Below are 23,006 nucleotides of genomic sequence, written 5' to 3' on the forward strand. Positions count from 1 at the left end.
AACTACCCAGGGGGACCCATAGGAAGTTCCTGGTGCAAAGCATCATGTCAGCTCAGCTCTGACAGCTGCAACCATTTGAGGAATGACCCAGCACATAGATGATCTCTCTCTGTCTCTCCCCGTAGCTGGTGTACATGTACATACACACCTGCTTGCCTTTCTCTGTGTAACTCTGTGAAGTAAAAATAAATCTATCCTTAAAAAAGAACAGAAGCTAAAGATATTATTTCGATTCCATTAGAGATTTATTATAACTTTTAGAAACTTTTGTCTCAGAATTTTGATACACAAAGGCAATTAACATACTTGATTCAAGTAATATTTAAAATAATCTTTTTCATTTCTGTGTTACAAAGCTGTCTAATGTTATTTTGAAATATATAATAAATCAGTCAAAAACTTAAGTGGTCTTTTTGCAAATAGAACAGTAATTAGTGGTTTATTCTGTACTTTCCAAACGTATTTTCAATGTGACAAATCATTGCATTGATTCCTGAATAAAAATGTGAGGGGGAGATGACATGGCAATTTAGACTCATCGTAGATGGGTTTTAATAAATTTTAGACAATGTCTCTGAATACTTTGGCTTGAGCACACTTACAGAAACACATTGTCGACAGTTTCTGCATCAGCATGTGCTATTCTGATCACCTGGATGCAGATTCTATGTCCTTTCATTGCTTTCCTAAAAACGGCATTCTTCTTCTTCTAGCAGCATTTGGCCTCAGTGTCCCCCAATATGACACAGGCAAGGTGGCCACTGAGTCCCTGGCAGCCAGCAGTCAGGGGTTTTCCTCAGGCAAAGGCCTAGCGCAATCTATAGCTGAAGTGCAAGAAAAGCCAATGAACATATTTTCTTTGAATACTGATTTGCATCTGAATGCACAAAAAGTTTTTAGACTACTATTCTCTTATTAGGGTTCTCATCTCAAATTTTGGAAATCTATGACTAAGTACGTAAGTCTTTAGGAAAAAGTAACAAAGTTTTGTCAAAATGACGTTTTAACAGAAACACAAAAAATATACATTTAAAACGAAAATTATATTTCTTTATAGGGGTGTGCTTTATATGTACAAATCTAGAGGCAACTATTAGTTTTTCATTAATTTTTTTAAAGATTTTATTATTATTGGAAAGCCGGATATACAGAGAGGAGGAGAGACAGAGAGGAAGATCTTCCATCCGATGTTTCACTCCCCAAGTGAGCCGCAACGGGCTGGTGCTGTGCCAATTCGATGCCAGGAGCCAGGAACCTCTTCCGGGTCTCCCATGCGGGTACAGGGTCCCAAAGCATTGGGCCATCCTCGACTGCTTTCCCAGGCCACAAGCAGAGAGCTAGATGGGAAGTGGAGCTGCAGGGATTAGAACCAGCGCCCATATGGGATCCCGGGGCTTTCAAGGCGAGGACTTTAGCCGCTAGGCCACGCCGCCGGGTCCGAGTTTTTCATTAATTTTAAGTTTACCACATATGCACAGAAAAGCTAATATATCATGTAAAATTACACATAGAAATAGTCATCTCTCTTATAGTTCTGAAGACAATTATACACTGAACTGCTTTAAAATTGCAATCATGTCCACATTTCCTGAAAAGCAGCATCAAAATGGGCTATTATGTGAAATGTATTCATTTCCACAATTTTTTATATGTTTAAAAGACTTCATAGCCCAGACCCAAAATTTATCATCATAAAATAAATCAAAGAACACTGTCAGCTTCACACGTCATTAGATGATTAACATGGCCTAGAATTGGTGAGCCTCACATATACCATGCCATGTAGGCCTACATGGAAGGGATTCATTTATGAGTGTCTGCAGGCTCCTGGAGCTGCCTGGACACTTTCAGTGTGCTAGGCCCTTTCATCCCCACAGAAAATTCACAAATGTTCCTGTAGATGAGTCTCAATGAGAGCAGACGTCTTGCCCAGGATCACACAGGAAAAAGCACACTTTATAAATGATGTGTCTGAAGAGAAGACTTTTTTCTTAAGCTCTGTAAAATTCGATTGATACACCCTAAAGTCACTGTCCTATGTAAAGGACCTCTTGGAAATTCGCTTTTATAAACATTATTGATTTACAGCTACTGTTAACATAAGCCAATCATTTCGTGTTTTGCTTCTGATACGGCACATCATCATCCTCATTTTTTTACATTATTTTTCCATGGTGCACGCTGTCACTTATCTAAATACCTAAGCAGAGGACATAATTGTTGCTGAAGCAGTGAACTCTATCTAAAGTCTTCAGTGCTTACAGGAGAAAGGATGAGGCATTGTACCTTCAGGGGTTTGTACACTTTTGGAAGTACACAACTTCGGCTGAAACAAACTCCTGGGCCAGTTTCACGATATGCTTTGCCTACACATTGTGACAGCGGATGATGCTGATCCTGACAGCATAAAGTGCATGGGTACCAACGAGGAGTCACATTTCTCGTGACTTTCTTGTATTTATTATCAACAATATAAAACATTATAAAATTCTGTACATGCTGAAAACTACAGCTAAGGAGTTAAAGAATTAGGGAGGAGGGAATGCCCTTATGAATATGCATGAAATCCTAGAATAGATAATTTTGTGTAAGAAAAAAAAAACAGAAATTGTCCTAAAATAAAGCCTAAATACTCAATTATAAAACCCAGCATGTGAAAATATTTTACACCTATGATGAAATACAAGAATATGAAAACAAATTTGATCAACACCAATTGACAGGTACTAATGAAATAATATGAGCACATACATGTATTTTAGGCAAAATACTGGACTTGAGATCAACAAAAAAGGATGAATTAATTTCCAAGTTCTTTCTGCCTTTAAGATAAGTGAATTTATTTTAAAATCTTCATCCTACATGCTAGCAGAAATACACATATTATTTGAAAAATCATGCTACTTTCACAATTCAGCAATTTTCAAAGAACTTATTCTACTAGCTAGGGCAAAGAAATATTTTACAATATGCAGACTCTATGTCTATGCTGTGCATCCATCATCCTTATATTACAGATAATTTCCTACTCTTTCATCCCCACTCAAGAACTCATCAGCTACTTTGAGGCACAATACATCAACTCTGTCAGGAGCATCAATAGTTCAGGACTTACGCTGACAGTTCTTTGCATCAACAGCGTCTCCAAAATATCCATCAGCACAGAGCTCACAGTGCTGGCCTGTTGTACCTGGCTTACATATCAGACAGGAGCCAGACAAGCTGTCACAGCTGCCAGGGGTGGAGAAGTCAAGGTTGTCATTGCATTGGCACGGTTGACACGATCCTCCAGGTGTAGCAGGTTGTCCAAAATAGCCTTCTGCACATCTAAAGAAACAAATTGTATCAGGGAGTAGTTAGGAGAATTCATGAAACCCACGGGGGCAATGTTTACATACTTCTCATGCTATGCTTCTTGCGGGATGATGGGTTTTTCCTTTTAAGCACTCCTTGTCCCCAATGCAAGGTGATTTTAAAAAAAGTTTCTCTGTGACTGCATGTAGATTTGAAATGAAATCCTGCCAGTACCACTAGTAATTAGATTTCAACCAGAAAAATAAAAAAGTCTTGTTGTTGGCACCAAAAATGAGAGCAAAGCACAAGAAGAAATGTGCTGCTGGCACTTAAGAGGAACACAGGCCCTGGTTGGAAAGACTTTGTAGAATGACATATCATGTGTTTCTACGCCAAGTGTTTTTTGTTGTTGTTGTTATTTTTCTGTGCAAATATCTAAGGTTCATATTTGTTGTTGCAGCAAGAGATTGTTATACAGAAACAGGCTCTCAAGGAAATTCAGCAGTGAGAGTTCAGAACAAAATAGAAATTGTGACTCAGAAAACTTACCATTCAGCAGGGGATGTGGGTATCTGAATTAATGATAGGTTTGTGTATATTTGCATAAAGGACAAGAGGCAGATTTTCTTTGAAGTCTGGGAGGTATGCCTCCTGTTACACGCACAGGTCATAAAATGATGCTGAACTGTGCTCACCACTCATCTTAGCAAACCCCAAACCTTGAAGTAAAATGCCTAGAAAGTGTTTACATATTATTGAAAATTTTTCCATTTATTTATAAACTATGACATCAATAATTTTAAAAATCACTGCTTCAAATTTTTCTGGATTCCAGTGTAACATTTTGAAATGTTATTTAATGTTCCCAAATTATAGATACATCCTTATAGGTAGTGACAATTTATACTCTGCTGTCTTAGAGTTATATCTGCTCATGCTTCCTATTAAGCTACATTTGCCAAATGAGAAATGAGACAGGGCATGTGAAATGTGATGATCAGGCCAACTCTGTTAGCTGTTCCATCTCATCAAAACAGAGTCTTTCGGCAAGGATAACGGTCCCAAAGGGAACAAAAAACATTGTGGCTGAGTAGAGTTGCCTATGTCAGATGATACTGTGTGACTCAGTCACTCATAGACAGGGAAGTCACGGAATCAAAAAAGACTTTCTAGCATTTGAAATAGAAATGACCTCAATCTAGCAATCATACTGAAAATTCTTTAATAACACAATTATGAGGTAAGCCATTAATTTTAAACTGGTTGTTCTTTTTTTCTAAAAAATATGGAGGTGCTCTAATTTTGCATAATTTAAATTATAATTTTAAAACAAAGGCTACTTTTTATTATATTCACAATAAGATAGTTTATAGAATTATGAAAGTTGTATGGACATACTTACAAGGATGTTGCACTCACAAGCAAAATTATTAAAACACGAGATAATATTGTAGGACATATTATTCAGTGTTATTTAATAAAGATAATAATATTCTTTTGAATTTTAACCTGATTCTCCTTGCCTTATTTGTTATTCTGGGTTTATTATGACATTCACATGTATTCACATCTCATTTTGTTTACCACTAACAAAGTGACTTTGCTCTCCTGGAACAAGAATATAAAATCGTCATTATCACAGCCAACAAACACCTATTATTTTCAGCTCAGTTGTCTCAAAATGACTTTCTGCCCTCAGGAGACATGGCAATACATAACCACATCTTGTGATGTTTCTTAACATAGACACCAATTAATAAGTCAGAAATCATTTCACAATAATAAAAAGTTCAGTTTGAAGATTAAATCTATGCATTCAACCAAAAAAGCATCTGATTTTATTTACAGTGCAGGACATGAAAGGAAAATTTGTGTATATATGACAAAAAATGTCATATAGCATTTTATTATAAGTGGGACCATCTCCTTGTAGAATTCTCAGATTTCCTCACTGTGTGTAGTTTTAGAGTTATAAAAATAGTCCCATTAAGAATTAAAAAATAATGCTAAGGTCATAGAACATAATAATGCTAATCATACAACTTCTATTAGTAATTACACTCTATTGTATGATTAACCTAATTAACATTAGTTTAAATCACAATGTTATGGATTTGAGTGGTTTTTTTTTCTCCTCAAATTCAAATTATTCCTAGGTTATTAGCAGGGTGAAATCTCAAGCCATCTCATTTTTATGTATAAGGCAGGCTGATGGCATCTGGAATCAATCAATCAATCTACGTAGCATTCAATCAACTAATCGATCAATCAGTCATCTGAAAGACATAGAGTGAGAGCTCCTATCTAACAATTCTCTCCCCAAATTACCTATAACAACTGATGTGGGGCTGATGTCAGGAGCCACAAACCCAAGCCATGTTTTTTAAACTGGCATCCTTACTCCAGCTTACATATCACTGCTGCCTCCCAGGGTCTGCATAGTGTGTTGCAGAAGTCTTGAAACCAAAATGAACTACCACATGCAGCATGATGACTTCTTACCCCAGAGTCTCATCCTCCAGGTCAAGTGTCCACCCAAAGGCACTTAAACGAAAAGGTTTTGCCTTTCCTGCTAGAGATGGGACACTCTGACATTTCAAAGTCATTGTTCCTCTTTCCATCTGTCACCTCAGTCAAATCTAATGCAATACTTTGAAAAATGACTCTTTAACTATAAATAAACTGCTGAAAACACATGCAATTGGGTTGTTGTCGCTGATGACTTAGGAGCAACATTAGAAGCTCAGAGGTGGAGGGAACCAAGAGTGAGAGAAAACCAGCACCATGGAGGAAAAACAACATGAAAAAAACAACAATGAAAGGACTTTTCCCTCATTCTGTACCGTAGTCTAGAGGCAAAGCAAAATGAAAATTTAGCTTCACTCTCTCTGTGCCAATGATAAAAGCTCGTTTATTTCTTCTCCCATGCACACTCAAAAGCAAAGGTGAGCACTTCCACATGACACTGGCACTAAGATGCCACTTCATATTGAAGTCCATGGGAAAAAAAATACACATTTAAAAAAGTAAAAGAACAACTCAAAATGCTAGTTTACAAACATTAAAAAAGGCATCTAACTCAGATGGGGATTAAAGAAGGACACTTTCACAATGCCAGAGCTGAATTTTAACAGCTGATGGGATGTCAACCTTGGTGGTGGAGGAGGGAGAGATAGTCTGTGGGCTTCCAGGAAGAGATAAGACTAAGCAACAGAAGTGGGCAGCTTGGGCACCAAGGGGCACTGATGTACTGGAACACTCTTTTCCTCACTTTCCCCATGACCTAATCAGCTAAATCCTGTGGCAGTTTATTGATGGCTTTCTACAAATGAGGAAAAAAATAAAAGTAAAACCAGAAAAATGTGAGTGGATGGTAGATACATCTTGGCACCCACCCAGGGACAGCAGGGAATGTGTGATGTTGTCTTCAAGACCCAATCTACCCATTCCTCAGTGGCTTTTTGCAGTGAATAAATAACACAATCACACAAGAGTGGCCTCTCAAGGGCCCCATCCTACCTTGGAGTCATTAGTTTGCTCATGCTACATGATGCAGGCATGACTCTCTCTTTCATTACTTCTGTAATACTGGGCCTTACAGCAAGGTTTGAAGAAGACTCAGAGAGTATTACAAAGTCTCACCAACTCTGTCATTATGGGTGGCTGCACTTGATCCATATTCAGACTTTTCTGAAGCAATTAATAAGTAAGTAAAATTTTGGATTTGAAACTGAGGGAAAAAGTGAACTGCCTTGATATATAATGTGAATCAACTAAATAAAATATAGATAAATGTTCAGAATAAAGGACCCCAAGCATCCCATTAAGTTTCACATTTCCTTTGGATCTCACTGGGTGAACTTTCCATGGTCCTTTTAAATGCCTTTTTCCATCATGAGTGACATGCTGAGGGTACAATTTTACATCCAGGAGAACAGCTACCATCAGTACTGGCCTCACTATTTTTTATATTCATGTTAACATCGCCGGATATTAGTATGACTTTTTCAGCCATGTTTGCCATTCAAAATGCAATCTCTCCGTTTTTCTATTTTTTTTAATGTCTAGATGATAAAAAATTGCATCTTAATAAATGCTGTTAATAAATACATTCTACCTTAACTTCTTCCTTTAAACCTTTCGAAGGAATGACACCTCAAAGGCATGCTTTGGCTCCTAGCCTGTGTTCCCCAAGCTATAGCTAATGTTCTGCACGTGGCAGACTATCAATACATACTTCAATGTAGCATCTTGTTTTGTCAACCTCCTATTCACTATTTTTCTCCAGGCTTTCAATTCAAGAGCCAAGATGTTGCTTTACTAGAAGCCAGTGTGAGGAGATGTGGCATAGAGCCAAAACAGAAACATGGCAATCTTTTGGAATGTGGACTCTGAAGTTCTTCACATCTAAGAATATGTCATCAACCTTCCATACAGGACATGGAAGGGAGGCGCAGACCTTGGGGGTCTCAGTGTGAACTGAAAGACATTAGACATTGAATGGTTGTTTTGTTCTCTAGAGGAAGATGAAAGAAACAAGAATTGCTGCATCTGGTAGTAAAATAGAGAGACAAAGAAAAGGAACAGGTCAGTAGATTGGTGCTTAGATGAGTTACTAAAGACTACTTGAGCCTATCATCTGTCCCCTTTCCCAATTCATGAGTTTACATCACACACACACAAGGTAAGTCTACTAGAACCAGAACTGATGTTCGGAGGTAAAAGGAGAAAAAGCATTTTATTGGATGAGATCATGTTTTCTAAACGTTCACCATTGAAACAGAGAATGAGGTCTCAAAGTAGAAATTAGACTGAAGTAAAAAACATAAGTTACCATTTTTTCCTATCTGAGTTGTAGTTTTACATACATTCTCACAATACCATAAAAGCAGAGGATTTATGGCCACTTAAGCCTAGAAGTGCTGAACTAAACAAATTGATTTCTTCACTGCACACTAGAAGAAACAACTAACTTTGGACATGTTAAAGGAAACTTGCCAAACTAGAATTCTTTACTCCAGGAATACCTCCTTGGGAAATAATTTTATATGCTGATTTATGTAGATGATGTTCATGTGCTGATCACACAAATCACTTACAGAATGATTCTGATTACAAGCTTTTCCAGTTAACCAGTGTCTTCTCTACACCCTGACCTTGTCTCCCCTCCCCACTGCTTCAATATGCACATTTTAAAAAGTATTTCTGCTAATATTACAAATTCATCCATCTTTTGGCTCACATAAATACAATGAAATGAAAAAATCCTAGATATTCCTAGAAAATGTTCACCCAAAATTTGGCTAGAAAAATGTAATATTCATATAACTGCATAATAAATATAGTCTACATAATAATGAAATGTTATTTTTGATTGAACAACTTGAGCTGCAGACAAAATATGCCATTTGATACACAGAATACATATGTGGCTATATCATTTTGAACAAGACCAGTGCAGATTTTACACTGGAAATCATGGTTCCTGCCAGGTTTTTCCCATCCGTGTTGGTGACATTTATTATTTAACTATATTTCTCTTTAGAATACATTTGACTAGTCTCACCTGCATTAAACAAAGATGCGACCTGATTGTGGGTGAGGCTATGAACACCTGTTCCTACCTCAAGGATGACACTAAACAGATATCTGTCAAATAAAGTGTAGATTTCCAAAGTGTAAATGGCTCAGAAACTACTATTAGCACACCGAGAATGGATAATGTGTAAGACAACGCAATATAAATACATCAGAGATTTGCTCACCTAGATGAGTGAATTTAATGGCCTTGTATAACAAAACAATTATCATTTTCCAGTTACTAAAACAAAACATTGCCTATAGCGAACTGTGGGTGGGGTACAACATTTGATGGAAATCTCTCTTGGCAATGACATATCTTCCTATTATAATCAGTAGTATACACATGCCTTCCTTTCTTTAAAAATAAACCACACAGTTAAACACTTGCAGAGTCCCAATGGCAAATACTCATAAATCCTACTTCTTTCAGCAAGTTTCCTTCATAACTAACTTATAGATTATGCCTACTCACAAATAATACTTGTTGCTGCTAGAAACTTGATCTACAGGCTGCTGGTTGCTAGCTAAATTCTCTCTGGGTGACTGGCTGCTTTTATTTTTTTAGGCACACTGGTTGAAAGAGGATTTGGCTGCCAAAAAAGATAGGAGTGCAGAAGCAGAAATAGCTCTTTTCCAAGTTAGTCCTGCAGTAAGGAGTGAAAATAGGCCATGTCCATGGCCTTCCTCATCCGGTGCGCAGGGACTGTGGCCAAGGGGGCTATCTTCAGTGCTTAAGCCAATGGCAATAACGCAAAGGGAAGGAAGACTGTAAGATTTGTATACTGAGTTTGAACATATTTTCCAATGAAAAATACTTGTATGAACACGTAAGATATCACCCTGTCAAAGTCACATTGACAGATATCTTGGATTAGGAAAGGGCATAAATCATGACGATAAATTATATTTTGTATCTATTTTCAAATATATTTAAAGTGAATTATGGAGCACTTTCTGAACTATAAACTGAACACTTAAGCTACATTTTAAGGACAAAAAGCTAATTATGAAAAATAAATGGCTCCAGTGTTGACGGTCAGATAAATCTTGAAGTGTGTGACTCTCTACTTGAGCAACACTTTTGGCAAAGATTGTAGGTTAATGCTTAACCTTTAAGATTCAAACATTAATCAGGCATCCTCTGAGTGAAAGAAGATTTATAGAGAAACTTATAGAGAATGACTAAACTAAAATAAGTATAGCAATGTTTGTTTGACAAGTGTTAAGACAAACTTTATTTGAGCTCCTTGAGCGTAGCAGTTTTTCTGGGATAGGAAGATGACAAGGCCTGAGGTCTTGTAATTTCCCAGGCAGAAATTATTTTTTGCAAGTCAATGTGGTATGTGCTTACCTCTCACAGCGTGGTCCTGTGTAGCCGACAGGGCATGCATCACAGACGAGTCCAAGACTCCGATCTAAATGGCAGGTTGGGCTGAAGCTGGGTGGTTGATGGGGAGCACCAGGGGCAAAGGAAAAGCACACAAACAAAGTCGTTAGCAGCATGTTTTCATTTCTGCCTCCCACCACCGCTGTGACAAAGGGGTGCACAGGCTGGCCATTCTCGTCTCACAGACGGAGATTAGGGTCTAGCCAATCGAGGATGAAATGACATTGCTATTTTTGCAGATGTGAAAATAGCCCAGTGGAGAGCAGTATCCCTGTGACACGTTATTAACTGACTTTTGACTGCTCTGAGTCTATGATCATCAGTGACAAGAGGGAATGTACAATTGCTTTTGTGGAAATCCCTGAGTCTGGCAGTCTCCCACACTTTCTCTTTACATTGATCTCAATGTGAAGCTGTCTAGAGAAATCCTGATACACATTTGGGAAGCCTCAGTTTCTAGGAGTGTATGTGAATGGGAATGGTTTTGGCAATGCTATCCCCTTCCAGTGCTCGTCACGTTGCCAGGTGCTACATACAGATTTTTGGTATGTGCTACATAGATGGAATCCCAAGGAAAGGTTTCAGAAGTGACGAAACTCAAATTCTACCAACACTTATAAATGAAAGAGACTACCAAAACAAATTTGTTATTTCATTTTTTCTAGCAGATTACAAAATTTCCCTCTCTTTAAATATATGTGATTTGGGACTGAAGTCACAGAGTTAAACACCAAGGCAAGAACCAGCAGAGTGCACGTGTGGATTAGTTTTAGCTTTCAATAACATTTTTTCTCTAGCCAGACCTCCAAGCCTGGTGGGTAACATCTCTCATGCATGAATGCCTTGCCCTAAGATTGACAGATTGCAATTTGACTCTCTGGTGAACAACCAATCATTGCGAATTTTATGACTTCTATCGCCGTATCATTTTAAGGGAAATGCTCTCAATTAATCTTTCTTTCATTACATGTTTCCAAAATAAAGTTATTTTCCATTATCTATGACAAGACAATTCAGTGGAGGCTTGCTTGATGGCTAAATGAATTAGAGAGAGAATAAAAATTAAACAATGCAAAGTCCTGATCTCATTCTGCTTCTGCCTTCATATGACTTTGGAAGATTTTCTTAACTATCATTCACATTAGGTTACAGGTATTCCTCTGGCTTAACTCGTGGCACTTCTGTAAAGGTTTTAATAATTCAGATTTGGGGAAATAGTAATAAACGATTAGAACTGAATGAGTTTATTTTAATCTGAAGGGCGAACAGTAAGAGACAGAGGGCGAAAGAGGGGAGAGAAAAAGAGAGAGATTTCTTGCTCACTGGTTCACTACCCAAAATCCCACAATGGCTGGAGTTGGACTAGGTTAAAGCTGGAAAGAACTGGGAAAGCAATTTAAGTCTGCTCGTAATCTGCTGCCCACCAGAATGGAAACAAATAAAAAGCCGGAATCAGGAATAGGGCAGGGACTGAAAACCAGGTACTGAGGTATGGCACACAGGCAATCCAAGCAACATATTAACAGCTAGCCTAAATGCCTCTCTCCCAGTCACCATTTTAAATATTGAAACTCAATGGGATGTTGGCTGAGGGGAAGAACCTAGCCCAGAATATCTTGAATTTCTAAACATCACAAAGGTAAAATGTTCTACATTAAAGGGTTCTGGTGACTGCTACAAAACAGCAGGAACAAGATGGACTCAGTCTGTGCTGTTTGAGAACCTAGTTCCTTTGACAGCACTCTGAGTCTTGCTATTTTTCCTAACAAGAGCTCACTTGGTGACTTTCATGGCAGGGGGTGATAGTAGTGGAGAGAAGAGGAATGTATTTAAATGTGTAAAAGCAGGATTTTCTCTTATTAAGATCTAGTAATTTGCTATGGTTTTAAGGCACACCAGAGGAGATGGATTTTGACAAAACTGCCATAGGGTATATAAATATTCTTCAAAGATTAGCATTCTATGGCTCATCTCTCCTCACCCACAGAAAAACTGACTCCAACTAAAAGCCCTGATTTCTTCCCCTCTATGGGACCACACGGATTAAAGGTATACCATGACAAACATTTTTTAAGATTCTAAATCAGTTTGGTATAATCATGTCAAAGATGGTTGGCATGGCTTTCGGCACTTATGGGAACATATGGAAACAATACGGAAAATGGGTTTCTTAGATATATTTATACATCAGTTAATATCAACAAAATTAAAAATATATATTTGTACTGTATATCTGAACTCTTCGTCATCCAGAAGCCTCACAAAACGGCTTCACAAAAGTTTTTAAAAATGCATTGTGACAAAATATGAGCTGGCGGAGTCAGGGAGCATTTCTTTGTTCAAGATCATGATCTAATTTCCAGTCGCATTTACTATGAGACCTTTGACCCTCTCCTATGCATAACTGTCATTCAGATCTATTGGTCAGAATTATGTGACTGCTGGTTTCTGGAATATAAACAGTTGATGTGATATTTCACATGATGCATTTAAATAAAATCTCAATATTTATAATTTGAACGTTTAAAAAATATCCTGAAAGTTTACTCTCTTAGCACTGTAATTGGAGTCATGGCCTTGGCAGAGAAAGGAGTAACAAAAATAAATTCAGGATGAAAGACTAATAGGCACAGCACCAAAAACAGGTCCACCCAAGTTGGATTGGCAAGTGTAGCAACTTGACATTGACTTTGCTCTAACCACAAAACACCATTCTGTGATTCAGAGAGAACCAGAACCAGATCATCAATGGTTATAAGTGATTCCAAAGTTAGGCTGTCTAACTGGCTAACTCTGGCTAACTCCTCACTAGCAGAGAAAAGAATCTATTTCTTAGATTATCTAATTTATGCCACAGAGTATACAAGAGAGTCCAGAATGAAAGTCATTTTTCATCAATGAAGAAAGGAGAAAAGCTGCCAATGGAGTAATTTTAATGTTATGAACATTGGTAAAATCCCTCCTCATTTCAGTACGAGCACCGAGGACTACATCCCAAATGCCAAGGAGACCACAGGGAAATTGGAGTGCCTTCAGAGGCCAAGAACTCTGAGGTCACCCACCCCCATTTGGATCTACCACATGGGATAGAAGAAGCCCAAAGGTCATCGGAATGACAACCAGGAGCACTGAGCGGTCCGCAGAAACAGAAGACAGTAAACTTCCTTCGGGACTAGGGAGAGGAGCTTACTCTGTTCCTTGCCTGGTTCCGACTTCAGGTCCCCACCCTCTCTGGATCCTCATCAGGATCGCTGCAGAAACCCCCCAAAACAAACAAGCAAGCAAACAAACAAAAAAACCTAGAATAGATAGAGAACAGCAAGGAAAGCTTAGAATCAGACAGGAAACGGTCAGCGGGGATGCGCTTATCTCACTGGGTGGGACACAAAGATTAGTTACTCCTCACTGGGGTATTGAAGATTTCTCTGCACACCCCTCCTAAAACTGTTCACCTAAACTGGTAACATATGTCTTGTTAGAGTTATAGAGTTAGACTACCCGAAACACAACCAGGTTCAGCAAAATCATGCTTCAACGCTATAAACTGCTAAATACTAAAATTAAAATAGACATGAGACAGCTGAATAGTAATCTATAGCCATTTTAAGGTGTATAGAACCTGGTTGTATATAAACTAATAATTAAAATGTCAATGTAGAAGTCACAGGATGTGGTTCAGATCTTGCATTGTTTTTTTTTTTTTTTCTGTTTTAACATATTGGTTACTCAATACCATGTCAACTAATTCCATAATGTTATAAATTGTTACTGATGTAATGTTGGGGCTTTTAATTGATCGGGATGATACTCTGCCAGCTCTACCTTCAGAGCAGAGATGGTCTCCCCAAGAAACCATTGAACTTATCTGGACAATAAGATGCTGGACTTTATGCTTGGTAGATGCTTGCAATGAAAGAATCTCAACTGAATTTGAACTGTGGTAATGCAACAAGGTGGAGGAATCCACCATGAGGGAGGGTGGGGGGGGATCCCAGTGCCTATAAAACTGTGTCACATAATGCAATTCAATCAATTAAAAAAAGAAAAAAAAATCCCTCCTCATGTTTAAGCACAGATCATATATATAATAGATATAAACATATATGTGATAATTCACATATATGTGATAATTCATTTGTAAGTATGCATGTGTACATAGAATTGCCCTTGAACATTTGCCTACATTTATGAATGTGAATACATACATACAATTAACCTGATTTAATTTTTACCTATTAAAATATGTACATTAAGAAAAATGATGCAATAAAGCTAGTGCGGAAAAAACACTGAAAAAAAGATAAAATACATGATGCAGTTAGTGTTAAAATGTATCTCCTAAGATATACTTACTTGATAGATTGAAACCTGGTTTTGAGATGTTTCACAAATACAAGAGAACATTTAACAGGCAAATGATTCAGAAAATTCCAGAATGAAAACAAATCAGTTGCTAAATAGAAGCTTAATAATGCCTGATACACTCTGAGAAATTTATTTTGTGGACTCTGAAACTTAGTGCTCATATAAAAATCCTTTAGAAGAGTGTTAACCTTATATGGTAAAATAAAATTTAAATCCATTAAGCCAGTGTGTGAGTCTATATTTTATAATAGTTTAAGCCTGATGCATTTGGAATAGAAAATGCTTAGTTGAAATTTTGTTTGTAATATGATGTGAAACAACTATTCTTTTCATCCTCAGGGCATAAAGTTTCCATCATGAAGGTTAAGCAATGAAGGATTTGTTCTGTATTTGTATACACCATAGGAGATGAGAATTCTGACTCAAACATCATCCTGTATACACTATTAAGACAGAGAATTCTGAAAGCATGAGTTCTTGCACCCCATCAGAGACAGGCTGGGCATAAAGATGGTTAGGATACACCAGTGTAACTAGGAAAGGGCACCAGACTGGCAGCGGTGGAGAAAGGAGAACTTATCCACTTCACAATGTTGGTTTCAATCATACAAGGTTTTGAGGTTTTGCCTTTTTTTGATTCAGTGATCTCTGTCTGTTTTCCAGGAGAATCTTTAACAAAGCACGCCTGTGGTGATTTCTAGAAGCTTCATGGAAAATGGAATTTAAAAGCAAATTAATTTGGTGTGATACATATGGGATCAGCAGAAAGTCTGATTACAAAAGCGCATATTACGAAAAGATTTGCAGAAAATTTCATGCACCAAAATAAGTTTAAATTTTAATTCAATTTCTGTGATTCTGTCTCTATTATTTCTTCACTCTCCTGTAAGTTTATGAAACCTGAATTTACTTCCACAATTGAAATTAATTACAGTTGACTCATTTTCTTTTATATTAATTCTATGTGAAAATCACCATTGTTAATTCACTACTAAATATGAGTATCATAAACATCACTTATTACAAGTAACATGGCATTTAAGCTCTTAAAGTTGTTTCTGCCTGAGCTTATAAGGCATAGTTGTTTTTAAAATTTTCTATCATTTTCTTCATTTCTAATTTTTTAAAAAAGAATTACCAGACACACAAGGTGTACAGATTTATAGGATACTATGTGATGCTTCATCACAAGTATGCAGATTATATGTATATGACCCTATTTCCATTGGGAAAAGGGGATCAAATGATCTGTGAGTATCATAGGGACAAAGTATGACAGCAAATACTGAACATGGAGCCCAAATAAGCTATATCTGCCACTAAATAACACTTTAAAAATAAACTTTCAAGATATATTGATTGATTTAATATTTAAGGTGATCAGCGTTTCATCACTCCCTGGCTTTTTGCATTTGAGCTAATATTATTATCGTCAAGCAGAAACTGCTAATGGTTTTTAACATTAAGCTCTATTCTTCGTCATTTTCTTTAATGTCTTAATTATTTCCATTCCTATAGATGTATGAGGAGAAGTACAGAGCAGTGAGCCAGAACACATGCTTTTCTCACATGGATTCTGCCACCAACAAGCTCTATAATCAATCAAGGCTTTTGGCATTTCTAGACTTTTTTTTTCCCCATCTGGCATGGGGGACTTTTAAGAACTACCACAATCACCAACATGTAATTACCTAAAGACCTCTCAAATGTCTCAAAAAAGTGGTTCAATTCAATGTTCCTTTAAATTTGCCTTTTGTCTTGGAGTATATTTCTTTAAGTGCTAATTCACTTTATTATTTATTGTCTAAATTTATTTGACAGACAAGGATAGAGTGGGGTGCAGGTCTTCCATTACTGTTTCACTAGCCCCCTAATTCTTGTAACACCTTTCTGGGTGAATCAGTCTAAATCCAAGAGTCAAGCACTTCACCTGAGGTTCCCAGATGATTGGCAGGGAGCTAAACCTGAGTCATCATCTACTGACAGGATGCACAGTAGCAGAAGCTGGATCAGACACAGAAGTTGGACTTCAAGCAGGCACTGAAGCTTAACTTGCTGTACCACAGTGCTCAGCTGCCACAAGCACCAATTTCAGTCAATAACTCAACTTCTTGAATGAACCCAAAAAATAAGTTCTAGAAATGTCTCATTCCTTCAAAAATTTTAATTTTAGCATTTATTATGCTCACAATGCAGTGCAAGTCACAAGGATTTTGGAATACTTCTGTCAACAGAGCTTGTGGAAGCACTGTGTGAATCTTTAATATTATTATGTGACTGATAAAAATTTATAAAAACTGTGATAACGTGATGTATTCAAACACATCCTAAATGCATGGGAGCAAATGCATATGTGGTTCTTTCATATCTCATTTAATATGTGAGCTACAGGACACAGGCAATAATGAATATGCATATCTGAAATATTTACATTTTCCTTTACTTCTCCAGAGATAAGTTTCACCACCTGCTTGCAACCGATAGCTGGAATATACGTTATCAAGAGGGAAAGGCCAAGAAAACAGTGGACATTGGAATAGCAGATGGAGATGAAATATTTGTATAATTTATATATTATATGCTTGTCTGTATTCATACATCATAATAATTATACCAATCTATCGCTATCTTCCTGCACATTTGATTTATTTAGTAATATTATCTAAGAAATTTGGAGCCAAATGCTTGTGATGTGTAAGATTTATGATCAAGGATTAAGTAGATAAATCACCAGGGACAATTATTTCTGAGGCTTATACTGTAAATGAAGGTTGCAGCAACCTTTAGCTCCTCTCCGCCCCCCTTCTACCCAAATAACCTGGGAAAAAAATCAAATCCAATCTCCTGGATTATAGGTTAGGTAGAATCAATCTACCCGTGAAGTTTTCTAACTTAGATTAAAATTGTAATGATCAAAAAACAACTCTTAAAATCAGGATAGTTCCCAAGGTCATCAAATGTTTTATTGTTAAGTAACTTTATTTTCAGGGCTTTAAGCCACCAATAAATACTTCTCATTACATTTCTATTTCTATGGCTAAACAATAACATCCTAAATTATTTTAAAAATTTGAAGTACCTTAGAATTCAGAAATAGAACTCCAGAATTTACAAATTAAGTATACTTGTCACTATCTCCTCTTTCTACTTATAAAAAGGCCATGGTTAAAGCTGGAATGTAAAATATGCTATCACTGGATTCCTAATTCTACTACTAAAGAGAAAATTATCATTTAATAGCTTAGTAATTACACATTGCAATGAAAAGCACCTTGAAAATGAAATATTTTTTACTTAATGACAGGTATTGTTATGGTGGTGCGTATTTTACAACATCAAGGTTAATATAATGATTATACTGAATTGGAATATATATATGAAACATATTTTCATATGTATATATGAAATATATAAAAATACTATATAAAATAATGTTTATATATACATTTCTATATGAATATGTAGCATATTTATACATAAATATGTAAAACATATACATATATATACACATACATATAAAAACATTATTATTCGTATTTGAGATCCCCAAGTGTTTGACACTAATGGATGGGAGTCAATTGTTGCTTACTTTCAGGAGTAATAGGATTAGAATCCATTGTCAAACAGAAACTCAATGAAAGCAGACAGAAGGATGGATCATGACTACCACAACCAAAACCCTTTCCGTAACACCTTGTCTTCTGGGTAACTTGTGATTGTGTCCAGTCTATAATCTCAAGAAATGATACACTTCTAAAATATTAATATAGGAATAGCATGATCCAATGAACAGCCAGCTCTGATGGATTGACACTATTCCTATGACGTTTTCTCTGGGAAGGAAATGCATGAAGTGAGCGAATCTTGCTGTTTTTCTCAGTAGAAGTTAGTGTGGATCAATGAGTAGATGGATAGTTTGGAGGAAGACTTTCAGTCCTGGTGAATGAACAAATTTTCCATTATGTGGTGTGACCATTTACTTACATGCCAAAAAGAGAGTTTTGTGTCCCGCTATGGCCAACATGTGGCTGAGACTCCATTAATTAGGAGTTAAATCTAGTTATTTTCCATCATTATTGTCTCACCGGTTTCTCTTTTGTCTACTTCCTGTTACCTGGCAGCCTACCTCACGTTTCATGCTTTCGAGGCTTGTACCCTAAGCACTGGAAATGCACAAATTTCTCAGGATTTTGAGTTATCCCGTGGGTCAATCAATTCTCTAGCTCTCTCACTTAAAATTCAGTGTGTATATTTCTTAAACGATGGCTGCAATGGGGACTGCAGAGCATATACACACAGAAGGACACATCTCAGTGTGACAATGCCTGGTACCATGAACAGCTTAGTAAGAGTCAGCCCATAATAGGGCCCACCATGGCTAATCGCTGTTTTAGGTGTCTCACATATTTTAAATATGCAATTTACACAATTACCCTCTAAGTGAGCATACTTTACAAAATCAATGACAAAAAAAAAAAAAAACTGAGGAAAAGTTTACATAACTTGGCAAAAGTCAGCAAGTACAGAACTGAGGAGTAACGCCAGAAATTCCAGCTCTGGAGTAATGATGCCATTTTCCTATTGAGCACCTTCATTTACTCATATAACATGAGAATAATAACATGCATCTTATTTGTTATTTAAAAATATATTAATAACAAAGATATTGCCTGGCACAATGCCTGGAGAGAGGGATAGTTCACTAAATACTGGTTCATTCTTTTCTTTCCCAAACAATAAATAACAAATGAGGCAGAAAATTCTGAAAGAAGGGGTTGGGCTGAATTGTAGGAGACACACATATAACGAAGACTTTTAAACTTAATTACAGAACTATTTTTGACAGAACTATTTTCACGTCTTTAGCTATTAGCATTCATTAAAACAACCAATAAAGGACCATTTCAACTAGGATCACCTTCAGTAAGACCTCTGAGGACAAACTGCTTGCTGGAAACTTAACTTTAAAAGACTGCATCTAACAGACGACAGTTTAAAAATGATTTAAATTTTCTCTTTCCAAACATCACTACAGAATTAACAACTAGCTAGTACCGATAAATATATAAGATGTTTAAAGTTGTGGCTACTTGATAATTTTTATTATTTGGAAAGTATGTGATAATTACCACGCACTTAAGAAAGTTCACCAAGAAGAAATCTCTTATTAAAAAGTACAGTTATTTAACATCATTTACTAGTGAAACATTTTAGCCTTGACTAAAAATCATGTGCCCATTTCATTAAAATTTGTTTTAGGATCTATTTTCTTAGAGGGTTGCAAAGCATGTATATGAGCCACAGCAGCTAAAACAGAGCATTCTCCTAAAAGGTAAAGGGGAAGATGAAGCTAAATTATATTTTTATATCATTTAAAAGTGTGTTCCAAGAAATTATTGATCTCAGTGAAAAATCAAAATAAAACTATGCAAGACAGTTAGCCAGAAAATACTATAAATTTCGAATTGTTTTTATGGATCTAAATAGTTTCATAAAGTAAGATTACCATGATCACCATAGTTTAATATCCCCATTATTTATTAAAAATAACATGTACCAATTAAGGAATTATAAGATCAACTGTGTAACTATGAGAATTTTCTAGTTAAAGGTAAGTCAAATATTTTCATTTTACTTTATGAAATTTTTTCTGACAAGTAAATAATGTGAGAGTAAGCATCAACAGCACTTACACTTATCATCTTTTTAATAAGTTATAAAGATGATGATGTGTGTGTGTTGGGAAATGTATCTGTGTGTATATATGCAAAGGCACACATGTGTTTGCCTACAGCATATCTATTCCATGGAACTAGTATAGAAATTCTGAGTTCTATGCACACATTAAATCAGCATAATTAGAGCCAAATATTTAGAAAACTTATAATAACTTCTCAAGACTCCCAAACACAGACCCCAATAGTCTGCTACTCACTTGTTGGATGGGATGTTGAGCGGACAGGCACAGGGCTGACAATCCTCAGGAGTTCCTTTGGTTGGATCACCATAGAAACCAGGAAGACACTGATCACAGTATGGGCCACCTGTGTGATCTTCGCAGTTCTGACAAACAAAAGAACATCTCATGCAGCAATATGGTGCCAAAAGATAGGCCCGTAAGGTCGTTAGTCTTTTTTCCAGGAAGAAGATTAATTTTGCTATATTTACTGGTCAGTTTTAGAGTGGGGAACAGGCACTGAACGTTTATTCCATTTCCAACTTATAAACCACATACACATTTCAGTATATGCATATTAACAAACAGATGTCTGAGATCATCATCATTGCTTTCTTTACTCAAACATAATTCCCTTTTTAGATTTTAATTCCTAAGGCATGAGTGTGTGTGTATGAGTGTGTGTGTGTGTGGAAGTGCATGAAAAGATCCCTAAAAACACACATTTAATGGATAGTGTTGCTGATTCTACATAAAACTAAACTGTCCAGCATAAAATTGCCCATTCAATGATAATTGTGGCTAATCATTGACATCACCTCAGACTGGGACCTCTTAGCTTACACATTAATTTCGAACTTATTGGACTCAGATGGGTTGGATAAGGTTTTCCTTTATTATATTTGTGAGTATATTGCTTGAACTTTGAGAAAACAAAAATATATATTAAGCATTCAACAATCTATAATGAAATGAGGTGTATATTTTCTTCACACATTTAAAAAGAAAACTGAAATCATATTTTTCTGCCAATTAGCAATTTCCAGACTCAATTTTTTTCAAAAATAAAGGTAATTTATGTTTTAAAATCTTCCTGTGAATTAAAATATATTGCTGAAATCAGTGTGTGTTCTTAAAACCTATCACAGTTGGTATAAAATGAACAATTCAATAAATAATGCTGTGGAATCATCCTGAGGCTTCCAATGACACACCTTAATGAATTTTAAAATGTTTCGGCATCATGTATCCATAATTCCAGGCAACACTAGTATAATAAAACATATCTAATTCTAATTAAAATCTTGGGTTTATTGGTAAAATATAATTTTATATTAATCCATATATATGTCATAATTTTCCACATATTGAAAATTCAACAAACTTCAGGCAATCACAACCTCCTTTTTATGCTCAATAAAAGAATTTGTATAGGCAATTAACAAAATATAAATTTTAAGCAGACACTAAAAATGTGCTAGTCTGGATGACCACTGGAATGGTAGGATATAAATCAATGAACTATTTTAAATTATTATTACAATATATTCTAAACAATTTAAATTTCAACTATCTCATTAATGAATTTGTAGAAATAAATTCAAGTAAATATTCATGGTTTCAACATCCTAACATTTCATGTTAGGATGACAGGATGGTAGATTTATTACCTAGGGAAAGATCTTAAAGTTATGACTCAATTATTTAATTCACAGTACCTCTCATTTACATTCTGTGGAAAAATGTGCTAAAATCCAATTAATAAAATTTTCCAGACGTTAAAATCCATGCCAGTTTCACCAATTACAGGTGAACAGGTACTTTGCGATAACTGATGATGTTAAATGAAAAGGGCTTTTTTTCTTACTTTAAATTTTCTCTCAGAATTATTTAGCCAAACCTTTAAAAATAGATTATAGCATTTAAATTTAGTATTGGCAGCAGTCAAGACTAAATTTGATGAATTTTAAATAAAATTAAATAAAATGAAATTTGCCAATACTTGTGAATTTTTAAAAAAAGGACCATAAAATTGATCTTGCCTTAACCAGATAGAAATGTTTTTGGTAGAATTCAAGTAAAAACATTGTATAATTGAAAGATCTTGTCTTCAGCTATCAATTTAAAAAGCAATCACATACAAAATTTTCTTATAATTTCAAGTGATCTATTTTCTTAAATGTATATGAAAATTTTATATTGAAAATACAAAACAGCATTAGTCCATCAATATACTGAGAATCAAAACCAAAGAAGATGAACATTTCGATCTGATGGCTGTTTATTTTTGCTGGTGTCCTGCCATGAAGGCACACACTCAAAACCTGTTCACGTTACGGATCATACGAACCACAGGAAGGAGGGTGCACACCATCCTCCTTTGTGAACATGAACGCATTCTCAGTCATCTCCACTGCACCTTGAATTTAAATAACATTCTGGTTTCTTTTTCAGGATTTACATTATTTTCGCTAGGCAGATTTAGAGAGAAAAGGAGAGAATAAGATCTTCCATCCACTGGTTCACTCCCCAGGTGGCTGCAATAGCCCAAGCTAAGCTGACCTAAAGCCAGAAACCATGTACTTTTTCTGGATCTCCCACAACGGTGCAGGGGCCCAAGGCTTTAGGCTGTCCTCTACTACTTCCCAGGCCACAAAAAGGGAGCTAGATGGGAGGTGGGGCAGCTGGGTACAAACTGGT

The 23,006-nt window shown here is 36.1% G+C and overlaps 1 protein-coding gene across 4 annotated transcripts in view; it reads right to left on the reverse strand.

Moving 5' to 3' along the window:
• The window catches only part of LAMA2 (laminin subunit alpha 2), a 634,064-nt gene that overhangs the window by 241,650 nt on the left and 369,408 nt on the right, over nt 1-23,006 (reverse strand). For all 4 annotated transcript variants that reach the window (XM_058676547.1, XM_058676596.1, XM_058676658.1 and 1 more), the window contains 3 exons: nt 20,565-20,692; nt 10,229-10,315; nt 3,116-3,327 (listed from right to left, as the gene is read on the reverse strand). In XM_058676547.1, coding sequence (XP_058532530.1) covers nt 3,116-3,327; nt 10,229-10,315; nt 20,565-20,692 — 427 coding nt within the window. The remainder of the gene's footprint in view (nt 1-3,115; nt 3,328-10,228; nt 10,316-20,564; nt 20,693-23,006) is intronic.

The sequence above is a fragment of the Ochotona princeps genome, chromosome 1 (genome assembly GCF_030435755.1).
Source record: "Ochotona princeps isolate mOchPri1 chromosome 1, mOchPri1.hap1, whole genome shotgun sequence".
Classification (NCBI taxonomy): Eukaryota; Metazoa; Chordata; class Mammalia; order Lagomorpha; family Ochotonidae; genus Ochotona; species Ochotona princeps.